This window comes from Heloderma suspectum, chromosome 6 (assembly GCF_057233095.1).
Source record: "Heloderma suspectum isolate Gila_16-S chromosome 6, 16-S_ref, whole genome shotgun sequence".
Classification (NCBI taxonomy): Eukaryota; Metazoa; Chordata; class Lepidosauria; order Squamata; family Helodermatidae; genus Heloderma; species Heloderma suspectum.
Genome location: NC_139463.1, coordinates 128,191,219 through 128,215,059, shown reverse-complemented (window position 1 = coordinate 128,215,059; position 23,841 = coordinate 128,191,219). Strand labels below are relative to the sequence as shown.

At 52.2% G+C, this 23,841-nt stretch overlaps 3 protein-coding genes across 5 annotated transcripts in view; 1 reads left to right on the top strand and 2 right to left on the bottom strand.

Annotated features, from left to right (window-relative positions):
• The window catches only part of ZCWPW1 (zinc finger CW-type and PWWP domain containing 1), a 62,655-nt gene extending 58,801 nt beyond the window's left edge, over window positions 1–3,854 (bottom strand). Inside the window, exon 1 of the mRNA XM_084806836.1 lies at window positions 3,829–3,854. The gene's annotated coding sequence lies outside the window, so the exon portion shown is untranslated. The remainder of the gene's footprint in view (window positions 1–3,828) is intronic.
• On the top strand, window positions 785–10,687 carry MEPCE (methylphosphate capping enzyme). The gene is made up of 4 exons (XM_084806839.1): window positions 785–2,542; window positions 6,938–7,156; window positions 7,998–8,124; window positions 9,081–10,687. Exons 1-4 carry the CDS (start codon window positions 971–973, stop codon window positions 9,131–9,133), a joined length of 1,971 nt encoding a protein of 656 aa, XP_084662965.1. The 5' UTR covers window positions 785–970; the 3' UTR covers window positions 9,134–10,687.
• A 23-nt stretch (window positions 10,688–10,710) lies between these two features.
• Window positions 10,711–16,887, bottom strand: PPP1R35 (protein phosphatase 1 regulatory subunit 35). 3 transcript variants are annotated; one of them, XM_084806841.1, is made up of 5 exons: window positions 16,708–16,887; window positions 15,759–15,984; window positions 14,876–15,200; window positions 13,337–13,467; window positions 10,711–12,600 (listed from the first exon to the last, which is right to left on the bottom strand). In XM_084806841.1, the coding sequence occupies exons 2-5, from the start codon at window positions 15,957–15,959 to the stop codon at window positions 12,427–12,429; spliced, it is 831 nt and encodes a 276-aa protein (XP_084662967.1). In that variant the 5' UTR covers window positions 15,960–15,984; window positions 16,708–16,887; the 3' UTR covers window positions 10,711–12,426. The 3 variants fall into 3 exon arrangements, with proteins under 3 accessions (XP_084662967.1, XP_084662968.1, XP_084662966.1); XM_084806842.1 differs by having other exon boundaries at window positions 12,265–12,600; window positions 16,733–16,887; XM_084806840.1 differs by having other exon boundaries at window positions 12,265–12,600; window positions 16,857–16,887.
• Between the last annotated feature and the right edge of the window lie 6,954 nt (window positions 16,888–23,841).

The window sequence follows — 23,841 nt, the reverse complement described above, 5'->3', positions numbered from 1 at the left end:
GCCTTTAAAAAATGTTCTTTGCTTGGTTTTAATTTACAAAAAGGTAGAATGCAGTGGTTCCTCATCGCCTTTCTGCTTAATCTATAAAGATAGGGGTCTACAATACTTTTTAAAGGGCAATGTTTCTCCTCAGCCAAGATCCGCGAGGTTCGTTTAGGAGACTAAATCAATGCCTGGAAAAAACAATGACTAGATTTGGGGGACTAATTTTTCGCGGTGGTCAGCTTGAGCTCTGTGATGAGAAGTTTTTATTCACGATTTCCGTCAGGAAAAATATCCTTTCTGTGGCTTTTGAAGCCTGAAAAAATACTGCCACAGGCGCGTAGTTAAGACCGCCCTGTACTAACAAGGACCCTTACCCACACCTTGGAGAAAATTAGTTTCGAGGGTTGACCTCTTATTGGTTACAGACGCTCTAAGCCTATTCATCTATTGGTTAAAGAGGAAATAAAGAGGCGGGAGGAAGAGAGGGGGCGGAGGCTTCTGGAGTTCCGTCTTGAAAAGATTTCGATTGGTTATAAATCCACGCGGGTGGTGACAATGCTGAGCCGAGATTGGGCTCTGCTGCGTGAAGGAGGCGTGTCTTTTGACGACCCCACCCTCCGCGTATATAAGTCCCGGTCGCAGGGGGAGCTTGCCATCACGGGAAAGCGGGAGACGCGAAGCGTTTTTCCTTTGGTGGCGGCCTGGGTTGCGCATGCGTCAGGAGCGAGGAGGCGCGTCCGGCGGTTGTGGAGGAATGGCTGCGCGTCTGCGCGCTGGGACCTAACTCGAGCGAGGGAGGAGAACTGCGGCTGCGCACGGAGAAGCGGCCGAGCCTGCGCACAGGCGGGGAGCCCGACGGCGCACGCGTAGGAGGGGCTCGAGCGGGGCGGGGGAGGAGCGAGCGCCTCGAGCTCGGCCTGCGGCGAGGGCAGTGCGGCGGCGGCGGCGGCGGCGGCGGCGGCGGCCCCCCCGGCCCGCGCGAGGCATGATCGAGATGGCTACGGACAAGGAGACCTTCCTAGTCCCGGCGCCCCCGCCGCCCCTCCTTAAGGCCCCCACCAGAGGCGGCGGAGGGGACGTGCCCCTGGGGCAGCTGCGCCAGGGGGCGGCCGAGGGGGGCGGAGGGGACGTGCCGCTGGGGCAGCTGCGCCAGGAGGCCGCCCCGGCCCACGAGGCCCCCCGCGCCTTCCCGCTCCCGCCGGGCGGCCCGCGCCGAGCGGGCGGCCCCGGCCCCCTGCCCAAGGAGGAGGACAGCGTGGCTGAGCTCCAGCGGCCCCGCAATGGCTTCCAGCCCCACCCCCACCAGCGGCCCCCCGGCGGGGGCAAGAGGCGCAACAGCTGCAACGTCGGGGGCGGGGGCTTCAAGCATCCTGCCTTCAAGCGCAGGCGCCGGGTCAACTCTGAGTGCGACCCCGTCCTGCCGTCTGAGTTCTTGCTGGGGGGCAATATTTTCGACCCCCTCAACCTCAACAGCCTCATGGACGATGAAGTCAACCAGGCCCTCAATGCCGAGACCCCCAAGTCGTCGCCACTGCCCGCGAAAGGCCGTGACCCTGTGGAGATCCTCATCCCAAAGGACATTACTGACCCCTTGAGCCTCAACAACGCCCAGGAGGACCCCCCGGTGTTGGCGTCCCCCATTAAAGCTGGGCGCAAGAGACACCGCCATCGGGGGGCACAGCGCGGGGTGGGCAGCGTGGAGGGTGGCAGCAAGCCTGCCCCGTCGTCCTCTTCCTCCTCCTCTTCCTCATGCAAGTCATGCCAGAAGACCTGTAATGGGGCCACGCCACAGCCCTATGAACTCAACACAGCCATCAACTGCAGGGATGAGGTGGTGTCTCCTCTGCTGCCTGCAGGTGCCGAAGCACAGCAGAGCCAGCAGGCCTCTGGGTGTGTCACCCCGACCTGTGCTTCTGCAAGCTTTTCTGCCAGCACTGGGAGCCGTCACCACCACCACCATCGTAAGAGGCGCAGGACTTGTAGCAAATCCGAAGGGGCCGGGGCCAGGCATCCGGGAGGGGCTGGGCCAAGCATGCAGCCAGGCAGAAACAGCCCAGACAGGGGGCGCAGTGTGCCACGGTGCCGTCACCCCCAGGCAGCTCCTGCACAGTTGCAGCCTCAGCGGCAGGCGCAGCGCAAGTTCCAGTTCGGCAACTACTGCAAATACTACGGCTACCGCAACCCCAACTGTGAGGACTCCCGGCTGCGGGTGATGAAGCCGGAGTGGTTCCAGGGCAAAGAGGTCCTGGATGTGGGTTGCAATGTGGGGCACCTCACCTTGAGCGTAGCCAAGAAGTGGGGCCCCGCCAGAATGGTGGGGGTGGACATTGATGGGGCCCTCATCCACTCAGCGCGCCAGAACATCCGGCACTACCTTTCTGAGGAAATGCAGGAGCAGCAGCCGCTGGGCGGCAGTGGTGATGGTGAGGTGGCTGGGCGTGCCAAGAAGACCTTTCCTGCCTCTCTCATGGCCAGCCGGGGGCCAATCGCAGCACCAAGGGTGCCCCAGGAAGGGGTAGATGCCACAGTCTTCCCCAACAATGTGATCTTTGTCAAGGTAAGATGAGGGAAGATCCACCCAGTTGTCTTCTGCCTGGCCTGTGACAGCTCGATTTGAGTCTCAGCCAGGCTGCTTCTGTATGTGGCAGTCTGCTGGCTTGGGTCAGCAGGAGTTGCTCTAGAGCATAGATCTGTGCAAGAGTAGACAGGTCTGGCTTCTTAGCCCCGCCTTCCAAGGGGGTTGGTGAAAAGCACATCTACACTTACTAGCTTAGGACTGATTTGTCACCAGTTGAACTGTTGCAGAGTCTTTGCTGCCTTCCCTATCCCATCTTTCAAATTCCCAGCATTCCTCAGTGGAAGCCTTGGCAGGCCTAAAATTCAGGTTTGCATGCGGTGCAGGCAAGGCCTGGTCGACATGTGTAGACATGCCCTTAAGGAATAACAATCTGGAATGGGGGTGGAGCTTGAGGTGGGGGAGTCAGCATTCAGCCATGGCCACCAACGATTGGACTTCCATCAGAGTTGGAAGGCAGGAGCTAACGAAAGGGGCAATTTCAACACTTTCTCTGAATGGGCTTCCTTGGCTGAGTTGGTGGCATGCTGGGACGTCATTGACCTGGCCAGGGTGGGAGGGTGAGGCTGACACATGAGTGGCACCCAGCTTCCTCTAGAGGGGACAGGTGCATGCTGGGCAAGATTGGCTCACAATATTAGGATTTCTGGATTACTGGTGTGCTAAAAACATGGAAAAGGCTCTCTGGGCCCCATATAAAAATGACTGGGGCTGTTGGCATTCCTGGCAGGTCATGTGAACTGATGGGCCCTGGATGGTCTTGCAGAATTTCCTTCAAGAGAATGGTAATGAGGTTTCTCACAGGCTCGAACCCTATTCCTCCTCTGCACTGATAACTAGGTTAGCTGTCAAGGTTACAATAAATCCAGTTGCCAGATCTGCTCCTGCAACTTCTGTTCAAAAAGTACAATGGGGTTTCTGGATCTAGTTCTCCCCCATCCTTATGCTGGTTTGCTCCCCTGGAATTCTTCTGTGTTTTTCATTTTTTTGAGCCCCTTTTTATCTTCATGTGGTATGTCTGCTCTAACAATTGCGGTGTTGGGGCTGGTATACAAACTGGACACTGTTCTTCTGCATTGGACTCAATGGCCTTTGTTCTATTGGCTGTTTGGGGTGTGTGTGCCACACAAAGAGAGGGAGGGGTTGCAGATATCTGCCCCACCGCTGGGAAAGAGTGAGATGTGTCTCAGTTCTGTCAGCCCCCTTCCAATTTTGTTTCTGGAGTGAGCTGTTTTTGCCAGTCACTGGGGAGGGGGTTACTTTGTTACCTTAAATGCGTCTTCACCTTCATAAGGACCAGGGATGAAACTGAGTAGGACCCGTTGTTTAGTAGTAGTGTAGACTGGTATGTGGAAGGACCCAGGATTAGTCTCCAGTTAATGGATCTCAGGGAGCAGGTGCTTGGAAAGACCCCCCTCAGGGCCCTTGGAGAGTCTCTGCTGGTCAAAGCAGACAGTGCTTGGTTGGATGGACTAAGAGTCTGCGGTACAAAGTACAGACACCTTCCTAGGCTCCTCAGGGTGTGTAGAGCATTGGCATGAGAGGGTGCTCTCATTCCAGGTAGCAGACTTCCTGCATGGTGGTGGCCCCCTGTGGCCTTGGTTCTTGCCAGCCCAGGTGTGGGGGAGTGTGTTGTGTCCCAGGGCTCAAAGCACTTGCATCCTCTTTCTTGCAAGGGCAACAGGGATAGAGACCTATAAGCCAATTCTTAGATTTAACAGTTATTGTCCATTTGGGTGTTTTTTTTAAATAAAATAACAGCCAAAGCAACAACGAATATTAAAGAACCAGCTTAATGATCATTATACATAGGCAGAGGGGTGCTACCCATGGAGTTGCAGTCAAGACGAGGCTGGGAAAGGCTTCGCTGAAGGAACAGGGTTGTGGGGGAGGTGCAGGGACAGCCTTGCTGAAGGTTGAGGGATATAGGTGAGGCGGGGGAGGAGGGCAAGAGCAGCTGAGCTGGTGCAGAGCCAGAAGAGAGTGAGGGGAGGGTAGCTGCTGAGAGCGCGGCCAGGCCAGAGACCTCATGTTTTTCAGGCAGGTTTGCTAAAATCCTCTCTGGGCTGCTTTGTAGTTGTAGCCTGTCCTGAGCCCAGGGATGTGTTGGGCTAGAAAGCAAGATCAAAGCCACCCCGCCCCTCTGTGGCATTGGGTCTAGTGGCTGCCTGGGCTGTTAGTGGCCACCTGGCTTCTGCCAGCCCAGCCAGGGTTGGTGCCCTGCAAGTAGTGCTTGGTCCCATGGGGCTCCTCAGGCAGCACAGGCTCCCCCTCATCCCATCCAGGGCTTAAGAAGATGTTCTGCCTAACAGCAGTCCTTCATCCAAGACTCCTGGGTTCTCTGAGAGGCAGAATGCCTGAAGCTCAAGCTTGTTTTTTCTTAAAAAAAAAAAGAAAAGAAACACCAGCACAACACTGAGGCTGCTTTGGCACTTGCTTGGAGTGAGCAAGGAGCTCTGTCAGAGCTGGCCCTTGAGCAGAGCAGTGCAGAGTGGAAGAGCGGGCTGCAAGGAGGCAAGATGAGTTTGGGGGCTAGTGATGTTTTCTTCTGTTCCTGCAAAGCTGTTCTTCAACTTGGCTTCCTGGAGCTCTAAGCACAGCCTGCACCTGGAAGGGATCGCAGCTCTTTCCACAGGCTGTGGGATGGCTGGCTTCTCCTAGGCGCTTGCCAGTGTGGGTCAGACTGCCCACTGAGCTGCAACTGTAAGCGGAGAAAGCACTCAGAGAGCTGCCCTTTCTTCTCTTCAACTCTTCTGTGTGTATAAAAGGGGGTGTTAAAAGTGTATGAAGTGGCTTGGAAAACTACTTTGGATGCCTCTGTTCTGGCACTGCCACCTCCATGTGTAAAGCAACTGCTTTGTGCAGGCACAGCTGAAGTTTGAACTTGGGGGTTCTCTGCCTTGCCAAGAACCCAGGTGTTGGTGCCAAATCATAGGTATTTACCTGCCTTCCCCTTGGGGGCAGGCAAGTGGCTTCTAGCTGGTCTACTTGATTAGCAAATATTTATCCCGTTTGCTCTAGGGCAAGGTTGACCCCCTCACCCCACCCCCACAGGCTATTTAACAAGGTATTGAAAATTGCTGAGTTGTTAGTCTCAGCAGGCTGGAGTTGGAGATAAACGGGGAGGGAGGGGCAGCTTGACTTTTTACTGCTCCCCTCCCCCCTGAGAAGGACAATCACAATCACAATGCCACCAAGACACAAAGCTGGGCTCCTGTCTGACCATGCTAGCCTTGAAACAAAGCTGACCCCTTGCAAAGTGTTGAAGACCAGACAGACAGGGTTTCAGCCAATTCCACCCCTTTTGCCATCTTCCAAGCAGGCCTCAAGCTTTGCTATTGCTGTGTGGGAGCTTAAAAGCAGTTTTGGGGGAGGTGGTGGGGGTCTCCAATGTTTGATTGGCCAAGCTAAAGTTCATAGTCACCACTCCACCAAGGGAACAGCCAAATGCAGGTGTGTGTGTGTGTGGGGGGGGGGAACTCTGCACTGTTGGGACACTGCCTGACTTTCCTCCCGACTTTCGTGATGAGGTGGTGATGGGGATCGCTGCTGAGTTGCTTAGACAATTCTGCCCACATTGGAAGGAAGGCTAACCACTTGTCATGCTTAAAATCAAAAAGGGGAGAGGCCCTGAAAGCAGGAAAGAAACAGTTCTCAAAAGTGCCAAAGGGATTTATTTATACGCAATGTATTTTGGAGCAAAATTCCTTCAGAGGCAATCTAGGAACACATCACAACATACTTAAACATAATCAACATTTTGAAAGGTTTTTAAAAAATGCCTTTTCCCCCAACTAGACAATTTCTTGTAAGAAACTGGTTTATTAGATTTTTTACGTTTTTAACTTTTTTAATGGTTGTGTGCCAAGTGTTAAAAATATTTCTAATATGTTTCTACATTACTCCTGAAGAAGGAATTTTGTTCTAGAACACACTGAGTGTAAATAAATCACTTTAAGAGCAGTTCCTCTCCCACTTATTCCTGCTCATCATGCTTGCCAGAGGGCGGTGCTGCACGTGCCATGGCAGTGAATTTGTGTGTGATGCCTTCCTTCCCTGCTCTTGGGGCTCTTGAATCTGAGTTTTGCCAAGGCAATTGGCGTGGGTGGTTTTACCTTCTCAGATGGAGGGTGGCTGTGCCTCTGAGGGGTGGCTCCTGCTTTGTCCCAGTTCTCCCACACAGAGAGTCTGAACCTTCAGCATATCCCATCTGTAGTGAGATTGTACTTGGGTTTGTTGAAGAGGAAGTAGCTGATGGGGCCTGGTGGCTTCTGGGTGTTGGGAAGGGGGCCGCAGTCTGGGGCTCTGTGCTCCTTTGGGCAGCTGAGGGAGTGCTTGGTGGTCAGTCTTTTGCAGGCCTCTTCTTTTCTCCGGCAGGGCAACTATGTGCTGGAACGCGATGAGCTGCTGGAAGCTCAGAAGCCAGAGTATGACGTGATCCTTTGCCTCAGTCTCACCAAGTGGGTGCACCTCAACTGGGGTGATGAGGGGCTGAAGCGCCTCTTCAAGCGCTTCTACCGCCACCTGCGGCCCGGCGGCATCCTGGTCCTCGAGCCCCAGGCCTGGTCCTCCTACAAAAAGAGGAAGAACCTGACGGTGAGTAGGAGGCTCGCCACAGGGCCCTTGCTGCTGGCAGCGCTGGGTGGAACCTTGGTCTTGTTCTCATCCTGGCCCTGTTAGCAGGTGCAGAGGCAGCCGCCAGGAGACCTTGCTGTGCATGAGAGGGAGGCTGTCAATCCTGCCCTCATTGAAATACAGCCCCTGCCACGTTGCCCAGGGCAGCAGTGAGATCACAGCCCAGCCAGAGAGGTTCAAGCCCACCTGGAAGCTGTGTGTGTTGGTTAAGGAACCTCATTCCGTACAGGCCCAGACCATCATGTGTTCCAGGACACCAATGTGTGTTGGGAGTGGGGAGAGGGACGAAGACTGGGCTCAGGGGAGGGACTGGCCAGCACAATTCAATGTGCCTGACACACGCACTGGGACTGAACCAAATTGAATGCCCATTGCTCTTCCCGTGGGAGTTCCCATGGGGGAAAGGCCTCTCACTCCATTGCGGTCCCTGTTCGGCCCCCCAAGTTCTGGCTTTGTGCTGTAGTGCTAGATCAGCCTTGGAGAGAGGCTGTCTGCATGCAGCCCAGTGAAAGGAGAGGTGCTAAGGTCTGGAGGCCCGTTGTTCTAATCCCAGGTATGAGGGGGTGACACTAGTTGTGCACTCTGCACATGCACACAGCCTTACCAGTATATTACATGCATTCTGGGGCAAAGTACTGCTACTGCACACAGGTTCTGTGGCTTTGGCCTCATCCTGTTTTAAGCTCTGGGGCTTTTGAAGAAGTCCATCTTGCCCCATATTTGTTAGGATTGGGCACATAAAGAAGTAGAGGCTCCCTCATGTGTTTTCTGGCATCAATTCTTCCCCCTCTGCCTTTCCTAGGAGGCGATATGCAGACATTACCACCAGATCAAGCTGAAACCTGACCAGTTCCCCTCTTACCTGACTTCATCTGAAGTTGGTTTCTCCAGCTATGAACTGGTGGCCATGCCCAGGAACGCATCAAAAGGTGATTGGGGCTGCAGTTCTTATAGGAACCTCTAAATTGAACATTTTGGTTCCAGGGATGGATGGAGGATTCCTACACAATGTTAGGTATTAATACCAGTTTGTTGTCTTACTCTGAGGAGAAAGACTCTTAAGTCATGAGCTGGGCTTGGCCTTCAGTTAAATTGTGACAGACCCGGAGGGTTAAACAGATTTGGGGGCTAGGTTGGGCTGAACAGAACTGGGGTCAAATGGGACCAAAATCCCCTGTGGTGCCCCCCGTGCCAGCCTCTGCAATGCAGACCAGAGTGCATGATGTGAGTGGAGACTGGGCCAGACATGCTCCTGACAGGCCCCCCAAGTTCCCCGGGAAGGCGGGAGAGAAGCAGAGGCAGCTCTAGGATCACTCCGCCCCCCCCCCCTTGCCTTCCATTTCAGCAGGTTCAGATGCCCTGGAGGGAAAAGGGGAGTCCCCCATTCAGATGCAGAACAGCAAATGCAGGGCAGCTCTCATAAGCCCTGCTGCTGAGGCTCTTTGCACCAGCTGTTGTCCCCAGGAAATGTATCAGAACTTCACCCTCCTCTGACTTGGACCTGAACAGCCTGCCTCCTGCTAATACTTGTAGTGGGCTATTTCAGGGGTGAACGGAGCTGGGGCAGGCAGGAAGATGACTGCTTTGGAAATGCAGCGCCATGATCCTCCAGTTGGGAATGAGACTTAGCTTCTCTGTGCGCACTTGAGTTGTGCCCTCTGAGGATATGAAGCTTTCGCACCCTTGGTCCCTCAAACTCAAGACTGGCAGCAGCTCTCGCTGAACTTGGCCAGGAAGAGGTCCTTTGCAGAGCCCAGCTCCCTGCAGGGATGCTGGGGTTTGAACGGGGTGTGTGTGGGCAGTTTCTGTAGGCAAAGCTGTAGGTCCCCCTTAGCTGCCCCTCGGGTCCCTGACATACTGCCTCTTCTCTGGGCTCTCTCCACAGGCTTCCAGCGCCCCATCTATCTCTTCCACAAGGCCCGCCCCGGAGCACACTGAGGAACTCTGCCCTGGCTCACATGCTGCTGGTCCTCGGCTGTCCCTCACCTCTCCTTCCTTGACCTGCTATGGCCACTTGCTGGGGAGGTGGGCTGGCATGCCCCCCACCTACGAATGATGGATGCTTTGAGAGGGGGAGACAAGCCTTTTCTCCCAGGTGTGATGGAGCAAGCTGGAATTGGTCCCCTGGCTGCCTGGGCTTGACTTGTGAGCACCTTTGATTATTCTCAGATGGTGAAGAACAGCACATCTGGGAATCACTTGGAGCAGAACCTGAGCTGCTGCTGGAGGGGTGGCAGGAGAACAGTGCACTCCAACATGGAGGTGGGGTGTGTCCTCTTTTGTCTTAAGGTGGCTTCCCCCCATTTCCTTTTGAATTCCCAGTGGATAGAAAGCAAGGACCAAGCCCAAGCGATTTGCTCTCTCTGCCTCAAGCAGATGGGGAAGAGACGATCATAACCTGCTTCCACCAGGCCCATAGAAGGGAGGAGGTTGGGAAGGGATCTGTAACAAAGGGCTTCTAGCCCAGCAGGCCAAGATGGAGGGCAGTTTTCTTTCCTAGCTGTCCTACAGACACAGCCTCCTTGCCATAGCTGGTGACTACTGCTTCCTTCCACCTCCCTGTTCCTGCGAAGTGGGGGGGCGAGATACTTCTATATGTAAACAGGAGAAGTCTTGGTCCCCTGGTTCTCTCCTCTGCTGCCTGAAGTGTCTGTATGAGGGGTAGCAGAGGTGGGGGGGGGAGTTTGTGGGCAGGATAGTTGTATGTGCAGATCTAGCTGAGGGGCTGTCAGCTTAAGAGCTTCTGTCAGGGAGGGAGGGAGGAGGGAAAACTGGGCAAGGCAGCTGCTGCTCTCAAGATGGCATGCCAGTGCCCCCTCTCTGGGTGAGGGTTCTATAGACCTTGTCTGCTAGTCACTACAGCTGAGCAGAGGAACCTCCCCTGACAGTGGGCAGCAGCCAGTTGCCTTGATGTTACCAGGTTTTGCTCCTGTTCCAGGCCACCACCCCCTTCCTGCCAGTTCAACTGTATAACCATCTCTTCCCCGAGGACGATTTTGTGCCTGTGCGCGCACACTGTGTGGAGCCTGTACTAGCAGAAACACACCCCAGAATGTGACGATTTCTGACCTAGAACAGAAGCAAGAGTCGTTTGTGGGTGTGGGGGCCAACCTCTGCATACACTGTGGTGCTAGCTTGGTGAGGAGAGACTGCACCAGCCTGTAGTCCCAACTTCATGTTACCTGCTAATCTTCGAGGGGCTTGTCTGATCCACCTGAAGAAAGGGGCAAGTCAACCGCCCATCCCTTGTGAGATAACACATACAAACCCCATTGCTTGCTGGTTGTGATGCCAACAAGGAAGCCTCTTTTCTGAGCTGTGTGCCTCTTAGAGGGCTCAAAGGAGATACCTGCCCTGCCCACCTCAGTAGCCAGGAGATCCTGTTCGAGCTGCAGTTTTATCTTTAAAAAGATGTTGATTCTATATATAAATAAAGCCCACAGATTATTACCAACTGCTGTCCCAGTTTGTGTAAGAAGGGTGGGGGGAGCAGGCAGACCAAAAGTCGAAGCTAGTCTTGGAAGGCTGCAAGGCTGTGGAACGTTGCTATCTGCTCCAGGAAAAGATGGCAACAGTCCTGGTGGCTAACCAACCCAGTAGCACCCTTATAAAGAGGAACTTGTTACTGACACTGGGCAAAAATATGCTAAATCTGCAAAAAGGAGGAACCTGGAAACTACAGACTACTCAGTCTGGCATCAATCTCTGAGAAAATTCTGGAGGAGATTATTAAGCAATCGGTCTGTAAGAAGCTTGAAAACAGTGCAATGATTACTCGATGCCAACATGGATTTGTCAATAACAAATCCTGCCAGACAGATCTGATCTCATTTTTCGATCAGGTAACCTCCCTTGTGGACTGTGGGAATGCTGTGGACATAATATACCTTGACTTCAGCAAAGCGTTTGACAAAGTGCCCTATGATATTCTGATTAGCAAACTCGCTAAAAGTGGCTAGATGAAACAACAATCCGGTGGATCCACAGTTGGCTACAGAATCGGACTCAAAGAGTGCTTATCAATGGGATCTTCTCAAACTGGGGAGAGGTAACGAGTGGGGTACCACAGGGCTCAGTCCTGGGCCCAGTGCTCTTCAACATTTTTATTAATGACTGAGAGGAGGTGGTGCAGGGAATGCTGATCCGATTTACAGATGACGCAATTGGGCGGGATAGCCAATACCCTGGAAGACAGAAACAAAATTCAAAGTGATCTGGATAGGCTGGAGTGCTGGGCAGAAAACAGAATGACATTTAACAGGTATAAATGCCAAGTTCTGCACCTAGGAAAAAGAAACCAAATGCACATTTACAAGATGGGGGAATACTCGGCTCAACAATACTACAAGCGAGAAGGATCTTGGAATTGTGGTAGATCACAAGCTGAATATGAGCCAACAATATGATGTGGCCGCAAAAAAGGCAAATGCTCTTTTGGGCTGCATTCATAGAAGCATCGCTTCCAAATGCCCGGGAAGTACTAGTTCCCCTTTACTCAGCACTGGTTAGGCCTCATCTGGAGTACTGTGTCCAGTTCTGGGCACCGCACTTTAAGAAGGATGCAGACAAACTGGAGAGGGTTCAGAGGAGGGCAACAAAGATGATCAGGGGACTGGAAGCAAAGCCCTGTGAGGAGAGACTGAAAGAACTGGGCATGTTTAGCCTTGAGAAGAGAAGACTGAGGGGAGATATGATATCACTCTTCAAGTACCTAAAAAGTTGTCCCAGAGAGGAAGGCCAGGATCTCTTCTCAATCATCCCTGAGCGCATTACACAGAATAATGGGCTCAAGTGACAGGAAGCCAGATGCCGGCTGAACATCAGGAAAAGCGATGGACCAATTCCCTAGGGAGGTAGTGGGCTCTCTCATGTTGGAGGCATTCACGTTGAAGCTGGACTGCCATCTGTCAGGGATGCTTTGACTTGGATTCCTGCATTGAGCAGGGGGTTGGACTGGATGGTCCTTAGGCCTCTTCCAACCCGACTATTCTATGATTCTAAATGCCAGTAGTTGCCTGTTAATCCTCCAGGTGAGAATAGGGTGCAGGGGGAAAAGAGAGCCACAGGACTTGGTTGCCATTAAATTTTATGTATAAAAACATGGGGGGGGGGGTGAAGAGAGGAGAAAGGATCTTTTCTCAATAAATAGCCCCACGCAAGACAGTAGAGTCCAGTTTGGGAGATGGTGGCGGCAGCAGCAGTGTCCAAAGCTCTTGTGCCCACTTCTCCTCTTAACTATCCCACTGCTGCAGCTTCCGGTACATAAAGAACGTGGTAGCTGGATCCCGCGTCCGAGGTCGGAGCTTGAGGGGCGGCAGTCCTTCAACCTCCAGGAAGGGGCTCTCTGTGAACAACTCCTCTGGGTTGTAGAACGCCAGGAGATCAGGGCCTGTGCAGCCCAGCTCCTGCCAGAGAAGACAAGAGAGAGCGCGCCTGGTTATGAGTGAGAGCCCTTCCGAGGGTTGCCCATTTCCCAGCTCAGCCACTAAGGCAGCAGGTGCCAGTGAGACAGCCAGGGCCCCTTTTTCCATGATGTACTTCATAACTACCCCTCTGCTGTTGGACCATCATGTAGATTAAGCACGGAAAACCTCTGGCCTGCAAACTGGATACAGAGTGCAGGGCCCCAGGCAGGGAAAAGCTGTTCTTTCTGATCAGCAGCTCGTCCAAGCTGAGAACTTTTTCCCTGCTGGTCTTTTATGCCCATTGTGGCGAACTGGACAGGGAAGTTTAAGCCTGCCTGCCCAGCACACCACAGCAGGACTTCATATTGCCCCAGCCTGCTACTCAGCTGATCCACAGTGCTGACCTTTATCCCCCTCATGGCATGCTGAAGATGCTCCCTCCTCAGCCAATCTGCATGGATCAGCTAAGGGTGTGCATGGGGGGGAGAGAAGAGGTGAGAAAAGAACAGGGTGGCTCCACCCCGCTTGGATGCAGCTCTCGGGGAGGTTTCCCAGGTGGCAATCTAGCCCTTAGGTGAAATAGGTTCTCCACTCTTGCTGTAGATACACACATAACCCAGCATAGTAATTGGGGCTTCATTCCATGCTATTCTATGACACTGTTGTGGGGGGGGGGGGGGTCTTGCTCTTCTTCAGGTCTGTGACATATTCACTGGGACAAGAGCCCTTAGCTCACCTTCCTGGCTTCAGTACGGTGCCGGACAAGCGCAAGTTTCTCCTGCACGGCTGAACTGAGCAATTCCTCCTCCGGCACGAGCAGGCTGACGAGACCTTGATAAAGTTGCTGGTCTCGAGGAATGTTCATACCTGTAAGATCAGAGGCAGTTGGGCCTGAATCAGGTGTTTAGAGAGCACAGAAGCTGCATCCTGCGGGGGGGGGGGGGTCGGGGTCTGAAATACTTCCAAGACTCATCCCACTTCTCTTTATAGAATAAATTGAAAGCAGCTTAGAAACCATGCAGCACTAGAAACCATACAGCAGCAGCAGACAAAGGGTTGGATCTGCTTCACTTCACTTCAGTTGAAAGGTGTAAAAAATTAGACATAACACAGTTCCTCTTAAAATCAGTGGGTCTTCATTGAGTGCTACTAACTCAGCCTGGTTCCATCCCATTACCTAACACAAACTGGTAATAGAGCAAGAGAGACAGCCCGAGCTGGTCTGAAGAAGCCAGGTTCCCAATTGGACTGGGAGGGCATACAATCAGGGGGCTAGGTGGCCTTCCCTGGAGAGGTCATTTCACAGAGCTAGCAGTGCCACCACCAAAAATAACCCTGCTCCTGGTAGACTCTGGCTGAACTAGAGTAAAGGAACCCAAAGCAGGACCACTGGAGCATTTCACCAACTATCAATAGAAAACGAATTAACTGAATTAAGATGCAGGAGAAGGCAGAAGCCATTACTTGGCCCTCCTGCTACCATTTATAAGGCATTTCCCAAACCTTGGTATGTTTGCAGCAGGTCACCCTAACAGATGATGGAGCTGAAGCTGAGACACACACACACACCGGATGGTACCTTGTATTAGGTTATTTATAAGCCACCCATCAAAAGATACTGGAGTGGTAAACAATAAATACAACACAAAGTCATACAACCATAAAATGCAGTGCAAACAACATACAACTGAGTCAAGACTATTTGTAGTCCACTATGAACCTCTTTCAGCCTGAAGGCCAAATTCCATTTTGGAGGAGCTCTTGGGGGCAGAGCTCCAGTGCTGGGTGGGGCTAAAGGCCAAAAGACCAGCATCTTTTAGCTACAAGCTCTTAATGCCAGTAACTAAGGAGAGGCATTTCAAGGGGGGGGGGTGGGGGAGACATGCAAAAGCAAGGAGTCCACCCAATGCAGGGGAAAAGGGGCATAGCCATCTTGAACCCTGCTGTTCAAAACCTCTGGTTTACACTGGCTGGCTGTGGTTGTTTAGGGTTTGGGGGAGGGGGGGTCTTGAACTTTTCTCCCAGTTCCTACTGCAGCTTTCTAGCCACTGGGCAACACTGCCTTTTCAGTCTTTCTTGGGGAAGAAAGCACTATGCTACAGACTTTATCGCTCCTACTGTTTTCATTTGTGATGGTCTGGGTTGTTCGCCACATCCCCGAATATACTCTTTGCTAAGAGGCTGCTACAGGTTGGAACTAGAGGCCATCTACTGGGCTTCTCAGCCTCCCTCCCAAATTCAACAAGCAGGAGCCTTTTTACTCCTGGCCACTCACCCTCAGCCACCCGAGCTTCCACAGCACAGCGGGCAACAAAAGAGCGCTGTACTAGTTCCTCTGCTGCCTGCCGGGCATTGAACTCCTGTTCTCGCACAGCCTGCACCTCTGCCCCCAAAGCAAGGGTACTGTGGGGAGTGGGGGTAGTCAGCATATTGGGGGTCTGATGCCATCTGTCCCCGGCCGGACCCCCACTGGGCTCTCTTTTCAGTGTGATGGTGATGGGGGGGCTGCCGGAAGCACTCTGGGCCTCCTCCACTTGTCTGGGGGGGTCCAGGCTGCTCTCCCTGACTTCCTCCGAAATGGATCCCAGCCTGAAACGAACCTACAAGGGAACAAAAGGAAGCCATAGAGTAGGGTTTGAGACAGGTGAGGAGCAATTGCTTAATTTCTAAACTGAGGTTCTGGAGGCACTTCTTTCCTCCTCAGTTTCAGACATGAGTGAGGCAGTGGTTGTAGCTACTCTGATGAGGGGGAGAGGCACTTTGTACATGCTCAGATATCACAGTGCAACAGTTTCTAGAACTGAGCCACAATGCTAAAGCCATTTGTCACTGTTGCTCCTGTGAGTACTAACCCAGACGGAATACCTGGAACATAGGGCCTTTGGACATCGAGTCAGGCCCTGGGTCCATCTAGCTTAGTATTATCGACAGCTCTCCAGGGTTTCAGGCGGGGATTTCTCCAGCCCTATCTGGAGATGCCGGGGGTCAAACCTTCTGCAGGGCAAGCAGGGCTCTGCCACTAAGCCACAGTCCCTGGGTGGGCACAGTGAGAGGTGTGGCCCTCCGAGCCCCTCTTGCACAGGCTTCCCAATAACAGGCCACTGGGCAGTTACTTGGGTGGTATGGAGCGCCCGCCCGCCCGCCTGCCTCCCGTTTACTTGTCTGCGTGGGAGTTTCTCCTGGCGGTGGTGCCGGAGGATGCCGCCTCCTGCTCCTCCAGGGCAGCTCCGCTCAGGGGTGAGCACCACCTCGGGAGCAGGGCTCAAGCTCTGGGGCTGCGGAGGCGGGAGCGGAGCGGGGGCAGTGCACGGGAGGCTGTCTCTGTCGTCCCCATAGGAAAGATGGAGGGTCTCCGCCATCGGGTGAGGAGGCCAGCAGCTCTTCCTGTAAAAACGAGAGAGAACGGGGCCATCAGGATGCAGGGCAGCCTACCCCAAACCGGTGCATCCGCAGCACACCAGGCTGGGGAAGGCCGATGTCCGCCGCTCCAGGCGTCCAGTCCCCGCCACCAGAGGGAGCTGTTTCTCGCAGCTCCGCAGCCGAGGCGACGTGTGAGAGCCCCTGCTTCGCATGCAGAAGGTCCCAGGTTCGATCCCCGCTTCTCCGGGTAGGGTGAGGAAGGAATCCCGGGAGGGCTGCCGCCAGTCAGAGTTGCCAATAATGGGCTAGATGAGCCAGTAGTCTGACCCAGCAGAAGGCGGCTTCCTGCGTTCCTAGAAGCAGCCGCGACGGGCACGCGCTTTTGCGGGAAGGCGCCGAAGAGGAGGCCCGCAGGCTGCGCGACGGAAGGAGCCGCCTCTTTCCGCGGGCTGCCAGACGCCCGCCCGCCCGGCATCCGCTGAGAGGCCCCCGCCTTCGCGCCTCCTCAAGGCGCGGGAGCCCCGCTTGGCCTCTGGCCACCCTCGGCCGGAGGAGGAGGGCTCGGCCCCGGGAGCGGCGGGTGCTGCTGCGCTCCCGTCCCGCTCACGGCTGCCCGCCGAGGCAGCTGGTGGGAGCCGGCACGCTGCAGGAGCGGGCGGACGCTGCTCTGGCCACCGCCCGCCCGCCCCTCGCGCGGCTTCCCCGGGGCAGCTCCCAGGGTCCCTGCTGGTGACGGCAGTGTCTCACCCCCCGCCCCAGAGCGCCTCGGCACCTCTCTCCTTCCAGGCCAGCCAGCAGCGCCCCTTCCCCAAGACCCGTTTTCACGACGCCCTTGCACGTCCCCCCACCCCCCCCCTCGTTCCAGCCCCGCCGCTTCTCCCTTCGCTAAACTCAACTCTTTCCCCTCTCGCTGGTCCGAAGCTGGGGACGGTTACAGGGAACGGAAGGAGCAGCCTCGTTTCCAGTCCAAGATGGCGCCGGCCTGAAAATACCCTATCTAAAGCCATGGAGCAATAGAGTCGCACGGCAGCACGGTCCTTCCCGGCACTTCCGGTCTCAAATGAATAGCCCTTTTCCAATGGAAAGCTGTGGTCCATGGGGTCCATGGACACGACTGCTATGGTCCATGGGGTCACGAAGAGTCGGACACGACTGAACGACTGAACAACAACAACAATGGAAAGCCGACAAAGATCTTTCGTCACGGAGGTGCCAAGTCCTAGAGCGGCACCACCATTGCGCCCCCTGGAGACGAGAGGCGGCTTCACACTCATAATACGGGGCTCGTTCGATGACGTCACTGGAAGGGCGCAGAGCACGCTTTAGGCTAGCCTCGGTTTGAATCGAAGATGGCGGCCGAACTGGAAACGCTCTATATAGCCAATGAAATGGCGGCGGGGGGGGGGGGGTAATCCTCTGGGTCGAACATGGCGGCCCGGAAGGGAAGCCGCGCCTGCGTATTTGCCACTTTCTGAGTGAAAGATGGGGGCTAAAGGGAGATTTAATCGATGGTTCGAAACTGACCCTGGACAGTTGAGATAGTATTACAATGTGGAGGGCGTCTTTTATTGTAAATCCTTAAAACGAAATAGAGTAAACAACAGCAAAGTTACTCCCTGGAAAAGACCCTGATGCTGGGAAAGATCGAAGGCAAAAGGGGTAGGGGACAGCAGGGATGAGATGGCTGGATAGCATCACGGATGCAATGAATATGAACTTGAGCAGACTCCGGGAGACAGCACAGGACAGGAAGGCCTGGCGTGCTGTGGTCCGTGGGGTCACGAAGAGTCAGACACGACTGAACGACTGAACAGCAACAACAGCAAAGTTATCAACACAAATCAGTTGCCCTTTAAAATAACCCGCATCACTAGGCCAAGAATTAAAAGCCAGAGATGTTCCCGGAAAAGAAGGGCGTGTCCCCTGTATCTCAGGGTAGGGGAGGAAGATGGGGGTCTGCCCCTTTTCCCTCCCTAATGGGTCCCATCATGTTTTCTTTCTGGCCCTGCATAGTTCCCCAAATTAGGCCCTCTTCCCACTCCCTCCACAAGCACAACACTCTGAAGGAATGTTAAGGCTGCAATCCTCCAAACACTTGCCAGGATATTTCCAAAATCCACCTTAATGTAACACCTTTATTGTTGTTCAGTCGTGTCCGACTCTTCGTGACCCCATGGACCATAGCACGCCAGGCCTTCCTGTCCTGCGCACTCTCCCAGAGTGTGCTCAGGTTCATATTCATTGCATCGGTGATGCTATCTAGCCATCTCATCCTCTGCCGTCCCCTTCTCCTTTTGCCTTCAGTCTTTCCCAGCATCAGGGTCTTTTCCAGGGAGTTTTCTCTTCGCATTAGGTGGCCAAAATATTGGAGCTTCAGCTTCAGTATCTGTCCTTCCAATGAGCACTCAGGGTTGATTTCCTTTAGGATGGACTGATTTGACCTCCTTGCAGTCCACGGGACTCGTAAGAGTCTTCTCCAGCACCACAGTTCGAAAGCATCAATTCTTCGGCGCTCAGCCTTCCTTATAGTCCAGCTCTCACAGCCATACATTACTACTGGGAAAACCATAGCTTTGATTAGACGGACCTTTGTTGGCAAGGTGATGTCTCTGCTTCTTACTATGCTGTCTAGGTTTGCCATAGCTCTCCTCCCAAGGAGCAAGCGCCTTTTAATTTCATGGCTACAGTCACCGTCTGCGGTGATCTCGGAGCCCAAGAAAGTAAAATCTGTCACTGCTTCCATTTCTTCCCCTTCTATATGCCAGGAAGTGATAGGGCCAGATGCCATGATCTTAGTTTTTTTAATGTTGAGTTTCAAACCAGCTTTTGCAGTCTCCTCTTTCACCCTCAACAAGAGGCTCTTGAGATCCTCTTCACTTTCTGCCATTAGGGTGGTATCGTCTGCATATCGGAGGTTGTTGATAATTCTCCCAGCAATCTTAATTCCGACCTCTGATTCATCCAACCCGGCATTTCTCATGATGTACTCTGCATATAAGTTAAATAAGCAGGGTGACAATATGCAGCCTTGTCGTACTCCTTTCCCAATTTGGAACCACTCAGTTGTTCCATGTCCGGTTCTTACTGTTGCTTCTTGACCCTTGTACAGGTTTCTCAGGAGATAGGTAAGGTGGTCTGGTACTCCCATCACTTTAAGAATTTGCCAGAGTTTGTTGTGATCCACACAATCAAAGGTTTTAGCGTAGTCAATGAAGCAGAAATAGACATTTTTCTGGAATTCTCTTGCTTTCTCCATGATCCAGCGAACGTTGGCGTCTTGATCTCTAGTTCCTCTGCCTCTTCGAAACCCAGCTTGTACTTCCGGTAGTTCTCGGTTCGCATACTGCTGAAGCCTAGCTTGTAGGATTTGGAGCATCACCTTGCTGGCATGTGAAATGAGCGCAATTGTGCGGTAGTTTGAACACTCTTTGGCGTTGCCCTTCTTTGGAATTGGAATGTAAACTGACCTCTTCCAGTCTTGCGGCCATTGCTGAGTGTTCCAAATTTGTTGGCATATTGAATGCAGCACTTTAACAGCATCATCTTTTAGGATTTTAAATAGCTCAGCTGGAATACTGTCATCTCCGCTAGCTTTGTTGTTAGTAATGCTTCCTAAGGCCCACTTGACTTCACTCCCGAGGGTGTCCGGCTCAAGTTCAGTGACTGCACTATCATGGCTATCAAGGACATTACTATCATAGCTATCCAGGACATTAAGATCTTTCCTGTATAGTTCTTCTGTGTATTCTTTCCACCTCTTCTTAATCTCATCAGCTTCTGTGAGGTCCCTGCCTTCTTTGTCCTTTATCATGCCCATCTTTGCACAAAACGTTCCCTTGAGATCTCCAATTTTCTTGAAGAGATCTCTAGTCTTTCCCATTCTGTTGTTTTCCTCGATTTCCTTGCATTGTTCATTTAAGAAGGCCTTCTTGTCTCTCCTTGCTATTCTCTAGAACTCTGCATTCAGTTGGATATATATTCCCCTTTCTCCCTTGCTTTTTCCTTCCCTTCTTTCCTCAGCTGCTTGTAAAGCCTCATCAGACAGCCACTTGGCTTTCTTGCATTTCTTTTTCTTTGGGATGGATTTCGTTGCTGCCTCCTGAACAATGTTACGGACCTCCATCCATAGTTCCTCAGGCACTCTGTCTATCAGGTCTAATCCCTGAAATCTATTCCTCACCTCCACTGTATATTCATAAGGGATATGATTTAGGTCATACCTGAATGGTTTAGTGGTTTTCCCTATGTTCTTCAATTTCTGCTGAAATTTTGCAAGAAGCAGCTTATGATCTGAGCCACAGTCAGCTCCAGGTCTTGTTTTTACTGACTGTATGGAGCTTCTCCATCTTTGGCTGCAAAGGACATAATCAATCTGATTTCGATATTGACCATCTGGTGATGTTCATGTGTAGAGTCGTCTGTTCTGCTGTTGGAAAAGAGTGTTTGCTAGTATCAGCGTGTTCTCTTGGCAAAACTCTACTAGCTTTTGTCCTGCTTCATTTTGTACACCAAGGCCATGCCTGCCTGTTATCCCGGTGATTTCTTGACTTCCTACTTTAGCATTCCAGTCCCCTATGATGAAGAGGACATCTTTTTTTGGTGTTAGTTCTAGAAGGTGTTAGAGGTCTTCATAGAACCGATCAACCTCAGCTTCTTTGTCCTCAGTGGTTGGGGCATAGACTTGAATTACTGTGATGTTGAATGGTTTGCCTTGGATTCGTACTGAGATCATTCTATCATTTTTAAGATTGTACCCCAGTACTGCTTTTCCCACCCTTTTGTTGACTATGAGTGCTACTCCATTTCTTCTAAGGGATTCTTGCCCACAATAGGAGATACGATGGTCACCTGAATTAAATTCGCCCATTCCTGTCCATTTTAGTTCGCTGATTCCCAAGATGTCGATGTTCAATCTTGCCATCTCATGTTTGACCACCTCCAGCTTACCTTGATTCATTGATCTAACATTCCAGGTTCCTAAACAATATTGTTCTTTACAGCATCGGATTTTCTTTTCACCACCAGACACATCCACAGCTGAGTGTCCTTTCGGCTTTGGCCCAGCCGCTTCACTCTTTCTGGCGCTACTTGGAAATACCCTCTGCTCTTCCCCAGTAGCATATTGGACACCTTCCGACCTGAGGGGCTCATCTTCCGGCGTCATATCTTTTAGCCTTGTGATACGTTCCATGGGGTTTTCTTGGCAAGAATACTGGAGTGGGTTGCCATTTCCTTCTCCAGTGGACCACATTTTGTCAGAACTCTCTGCCATGACCTGTCCATCTTGGGTGGCCCTGCACGGCATAGCTTATGGCTTCACTGAGTTACGCAAGCCCCTTCGCCACAATAAGGCAGTGATCCATGAAGGGGAACACCTTTATTAGGCCAACCAAAATATCACAAAAAAGGGTGCACATTTTCTGTGATTTTTTTTTGGCTTAATAACACTATTGCATTAATAAGGAGTTTGGTAGTTTTCTTATGGTCAAACACCTTTGCTGTTTTTGGTGTTACCTGGAAATAAGTCTCCCTAAAATCAGTAAAGATATGAAATATGATTGATTTTTTAAATTTTTTTAATATATGTTGTCTCTGTGTGTGCTGTTTTTATGTAAATGGTTTTACACTTTGTGTATTTTTAATGGTTTTTAATCTTTGTAAACCACTCAGAGCTTCAGCTATGGGGCGGTAGACAAATGTAATAAATAATAACAATAATAAGTATGAACATAAGAAGAGCCCTGCTGGATCACACCAAGGGTCCATCCAGTTCAGCATTTTGTTCACACAGTGGCCAACCAGATGCCTGTGGAAGCCCACAAGCAGGACAGGACTGCAACAGATAGTTAGGAATGTAGGAAGCTGCGTTATCCTGAGTCCATGTTATCCTGAGTCCAGCTCGGTCCATCTAGTCCAGTATTGTTGACACCGACTGGCAGATGCTGGGGATTGAACCTGGAACATTCTGCTTGCAAAGCAGGAGCTCTACCACTGAGCTACAGCTCTTCCCCAAAACAGGCTGTAGGTGTTCTAGGTCTCTCAAGAGATTTCTCAGCAGGCAAGCAATTCTGGCTGTCTGCCTCCTCACCCACTTCCCCAGAGGAAGCAGGGGTCCTGTATCTGAGCCTCAATACACACACACACACACACACACACACACACAGAGAGCTGCTGCTCCTCCTGCCAGAAATCGGGGCAGCAGGCTGGGTGGTGGGGAGAAGCCTGCACACTGCTATAATTTCTGAGCGTCAGCAAAATCTATTATTTGGTGATTTGCTTTATTATATCTCTTTTTCCCTCCACCCCCCCTCAGGAAATTCCTCCAGCTGCTGCCAGGCATTCATCTGCAGAGGGTTATTGTTCTGTCACCAACTGCAGCGGAAAGCATTATCAGAGGCGAGGGGCAGACCTGTTTATGCAAAGGGGTTTGGGTGGCTGTTCGGATGGAGGCTCCGTGCCCCTTGCAAGGAGATGGTGGTGGTGGTGGATGCTGTTGCTAGTGGTTCTCACTGGACTGTGATCTTAGTAAATAATGTCCTCCGCTGCACCCCGCCTGCCCACCATGGCATTAGTCCCATTTTACAGATGAAGACACCTAACACTGAGCCAGAGCAGTGATCTATCTGGCCCAGTATTGCCCCTACTCTCACAGGCAGTGGCTCTCCAAAGGCGCAGGCAGAGAGGGGCCCTTCCTAGTATCTGTTCCCTGGGCTCATAAGAACATAAGAAGGGCCATGCTGGATCAGACCAAGGGTCCATATATTCCAGCATTCTGTTCACACAGTGGCCAACCAGCTGTTGACCAGGAACCCACAAGCAGGACATGAGTATGACAGCACCCTCCCACCCATATTCCCCAGCCACTGGTGCACAGAGGCTCACTGCCTCTGGTACTGGAGGTATAACAGAGCCATCAGGACTAGTAGCCACTGATGGCCTTCTCCTCCAGGAATCTGTCTAACCCCCTTTTTTGTTGTTCAGTCGTTCAGTCATGTCCGACTCTTCGTGACCCCATGGACCATAGCACGCCGGGCCTTCCTGTCCTGCACTCTCTCCCGGAGCGTGCTCAAGTCCATATTCATTGCATCGGTGATGCTATCTAGCCATCTCATCCTCTGCCGTCCCCTTCTCCTTTTGCCTTCAGTCTTTCCCAGCATCAGGGTCTTTTCCAGGGAGTTTTCTCTTCGCATTAGGTGGCCAAAATATTGGAGCTTCAGCTTCTGTATCTGTCCTGCCAATGAGCACTCAGGGTTGATTTCCTTTAGGATGGACTGATCTGACCTCCTTGCAGTCCAGGGGACTCGTAGGAGTCTTCTCCAGCACCACAGTTCGAAAGCATCAATTCTTCAGCGCTCAGCCTTCCTTATAGTCCAGCTCTCACAGCCATACGTTGCTACTGGGAAAACCATAGCTTTGATTAGACGGACCTTTGTCGGCAAGGTGACGTCTCCGCTTCTTACTATGCTGTCTAGGTTGGCCATAGCTTTCCTCCCAAGGAGCAAGCGTCTTTTAATTTCAAGGCTACAGTCACCATCTGCAGTGATCTTGGAGCCCAAGAAAATAAAATCTGTCACTGCTTCCATTTCTTCCCCTTCCATATGCCAGGAGGTGATGGGGCCAGATGCCATGATCTTCGTTTTTTTAATGTTGAGTTTCAAACCAGCTTTTGCACTCTCCACTTTCACCCTCAACAAGAGGCTCATTAGATCCTCTTCACTTTCTGCCATTAGGGTGGTATCGTCTGCGTATCTGAGGTTGTTGATAATTCTCCCGGCAATCTTAATTCCGACCTGTGATTCATCCAACCCGGCGTTTCTCATGATCTACTCTGCATATAAGTTAAATAAGCAGGGCGACAATATGCAGCCTTGTTTTACTCCT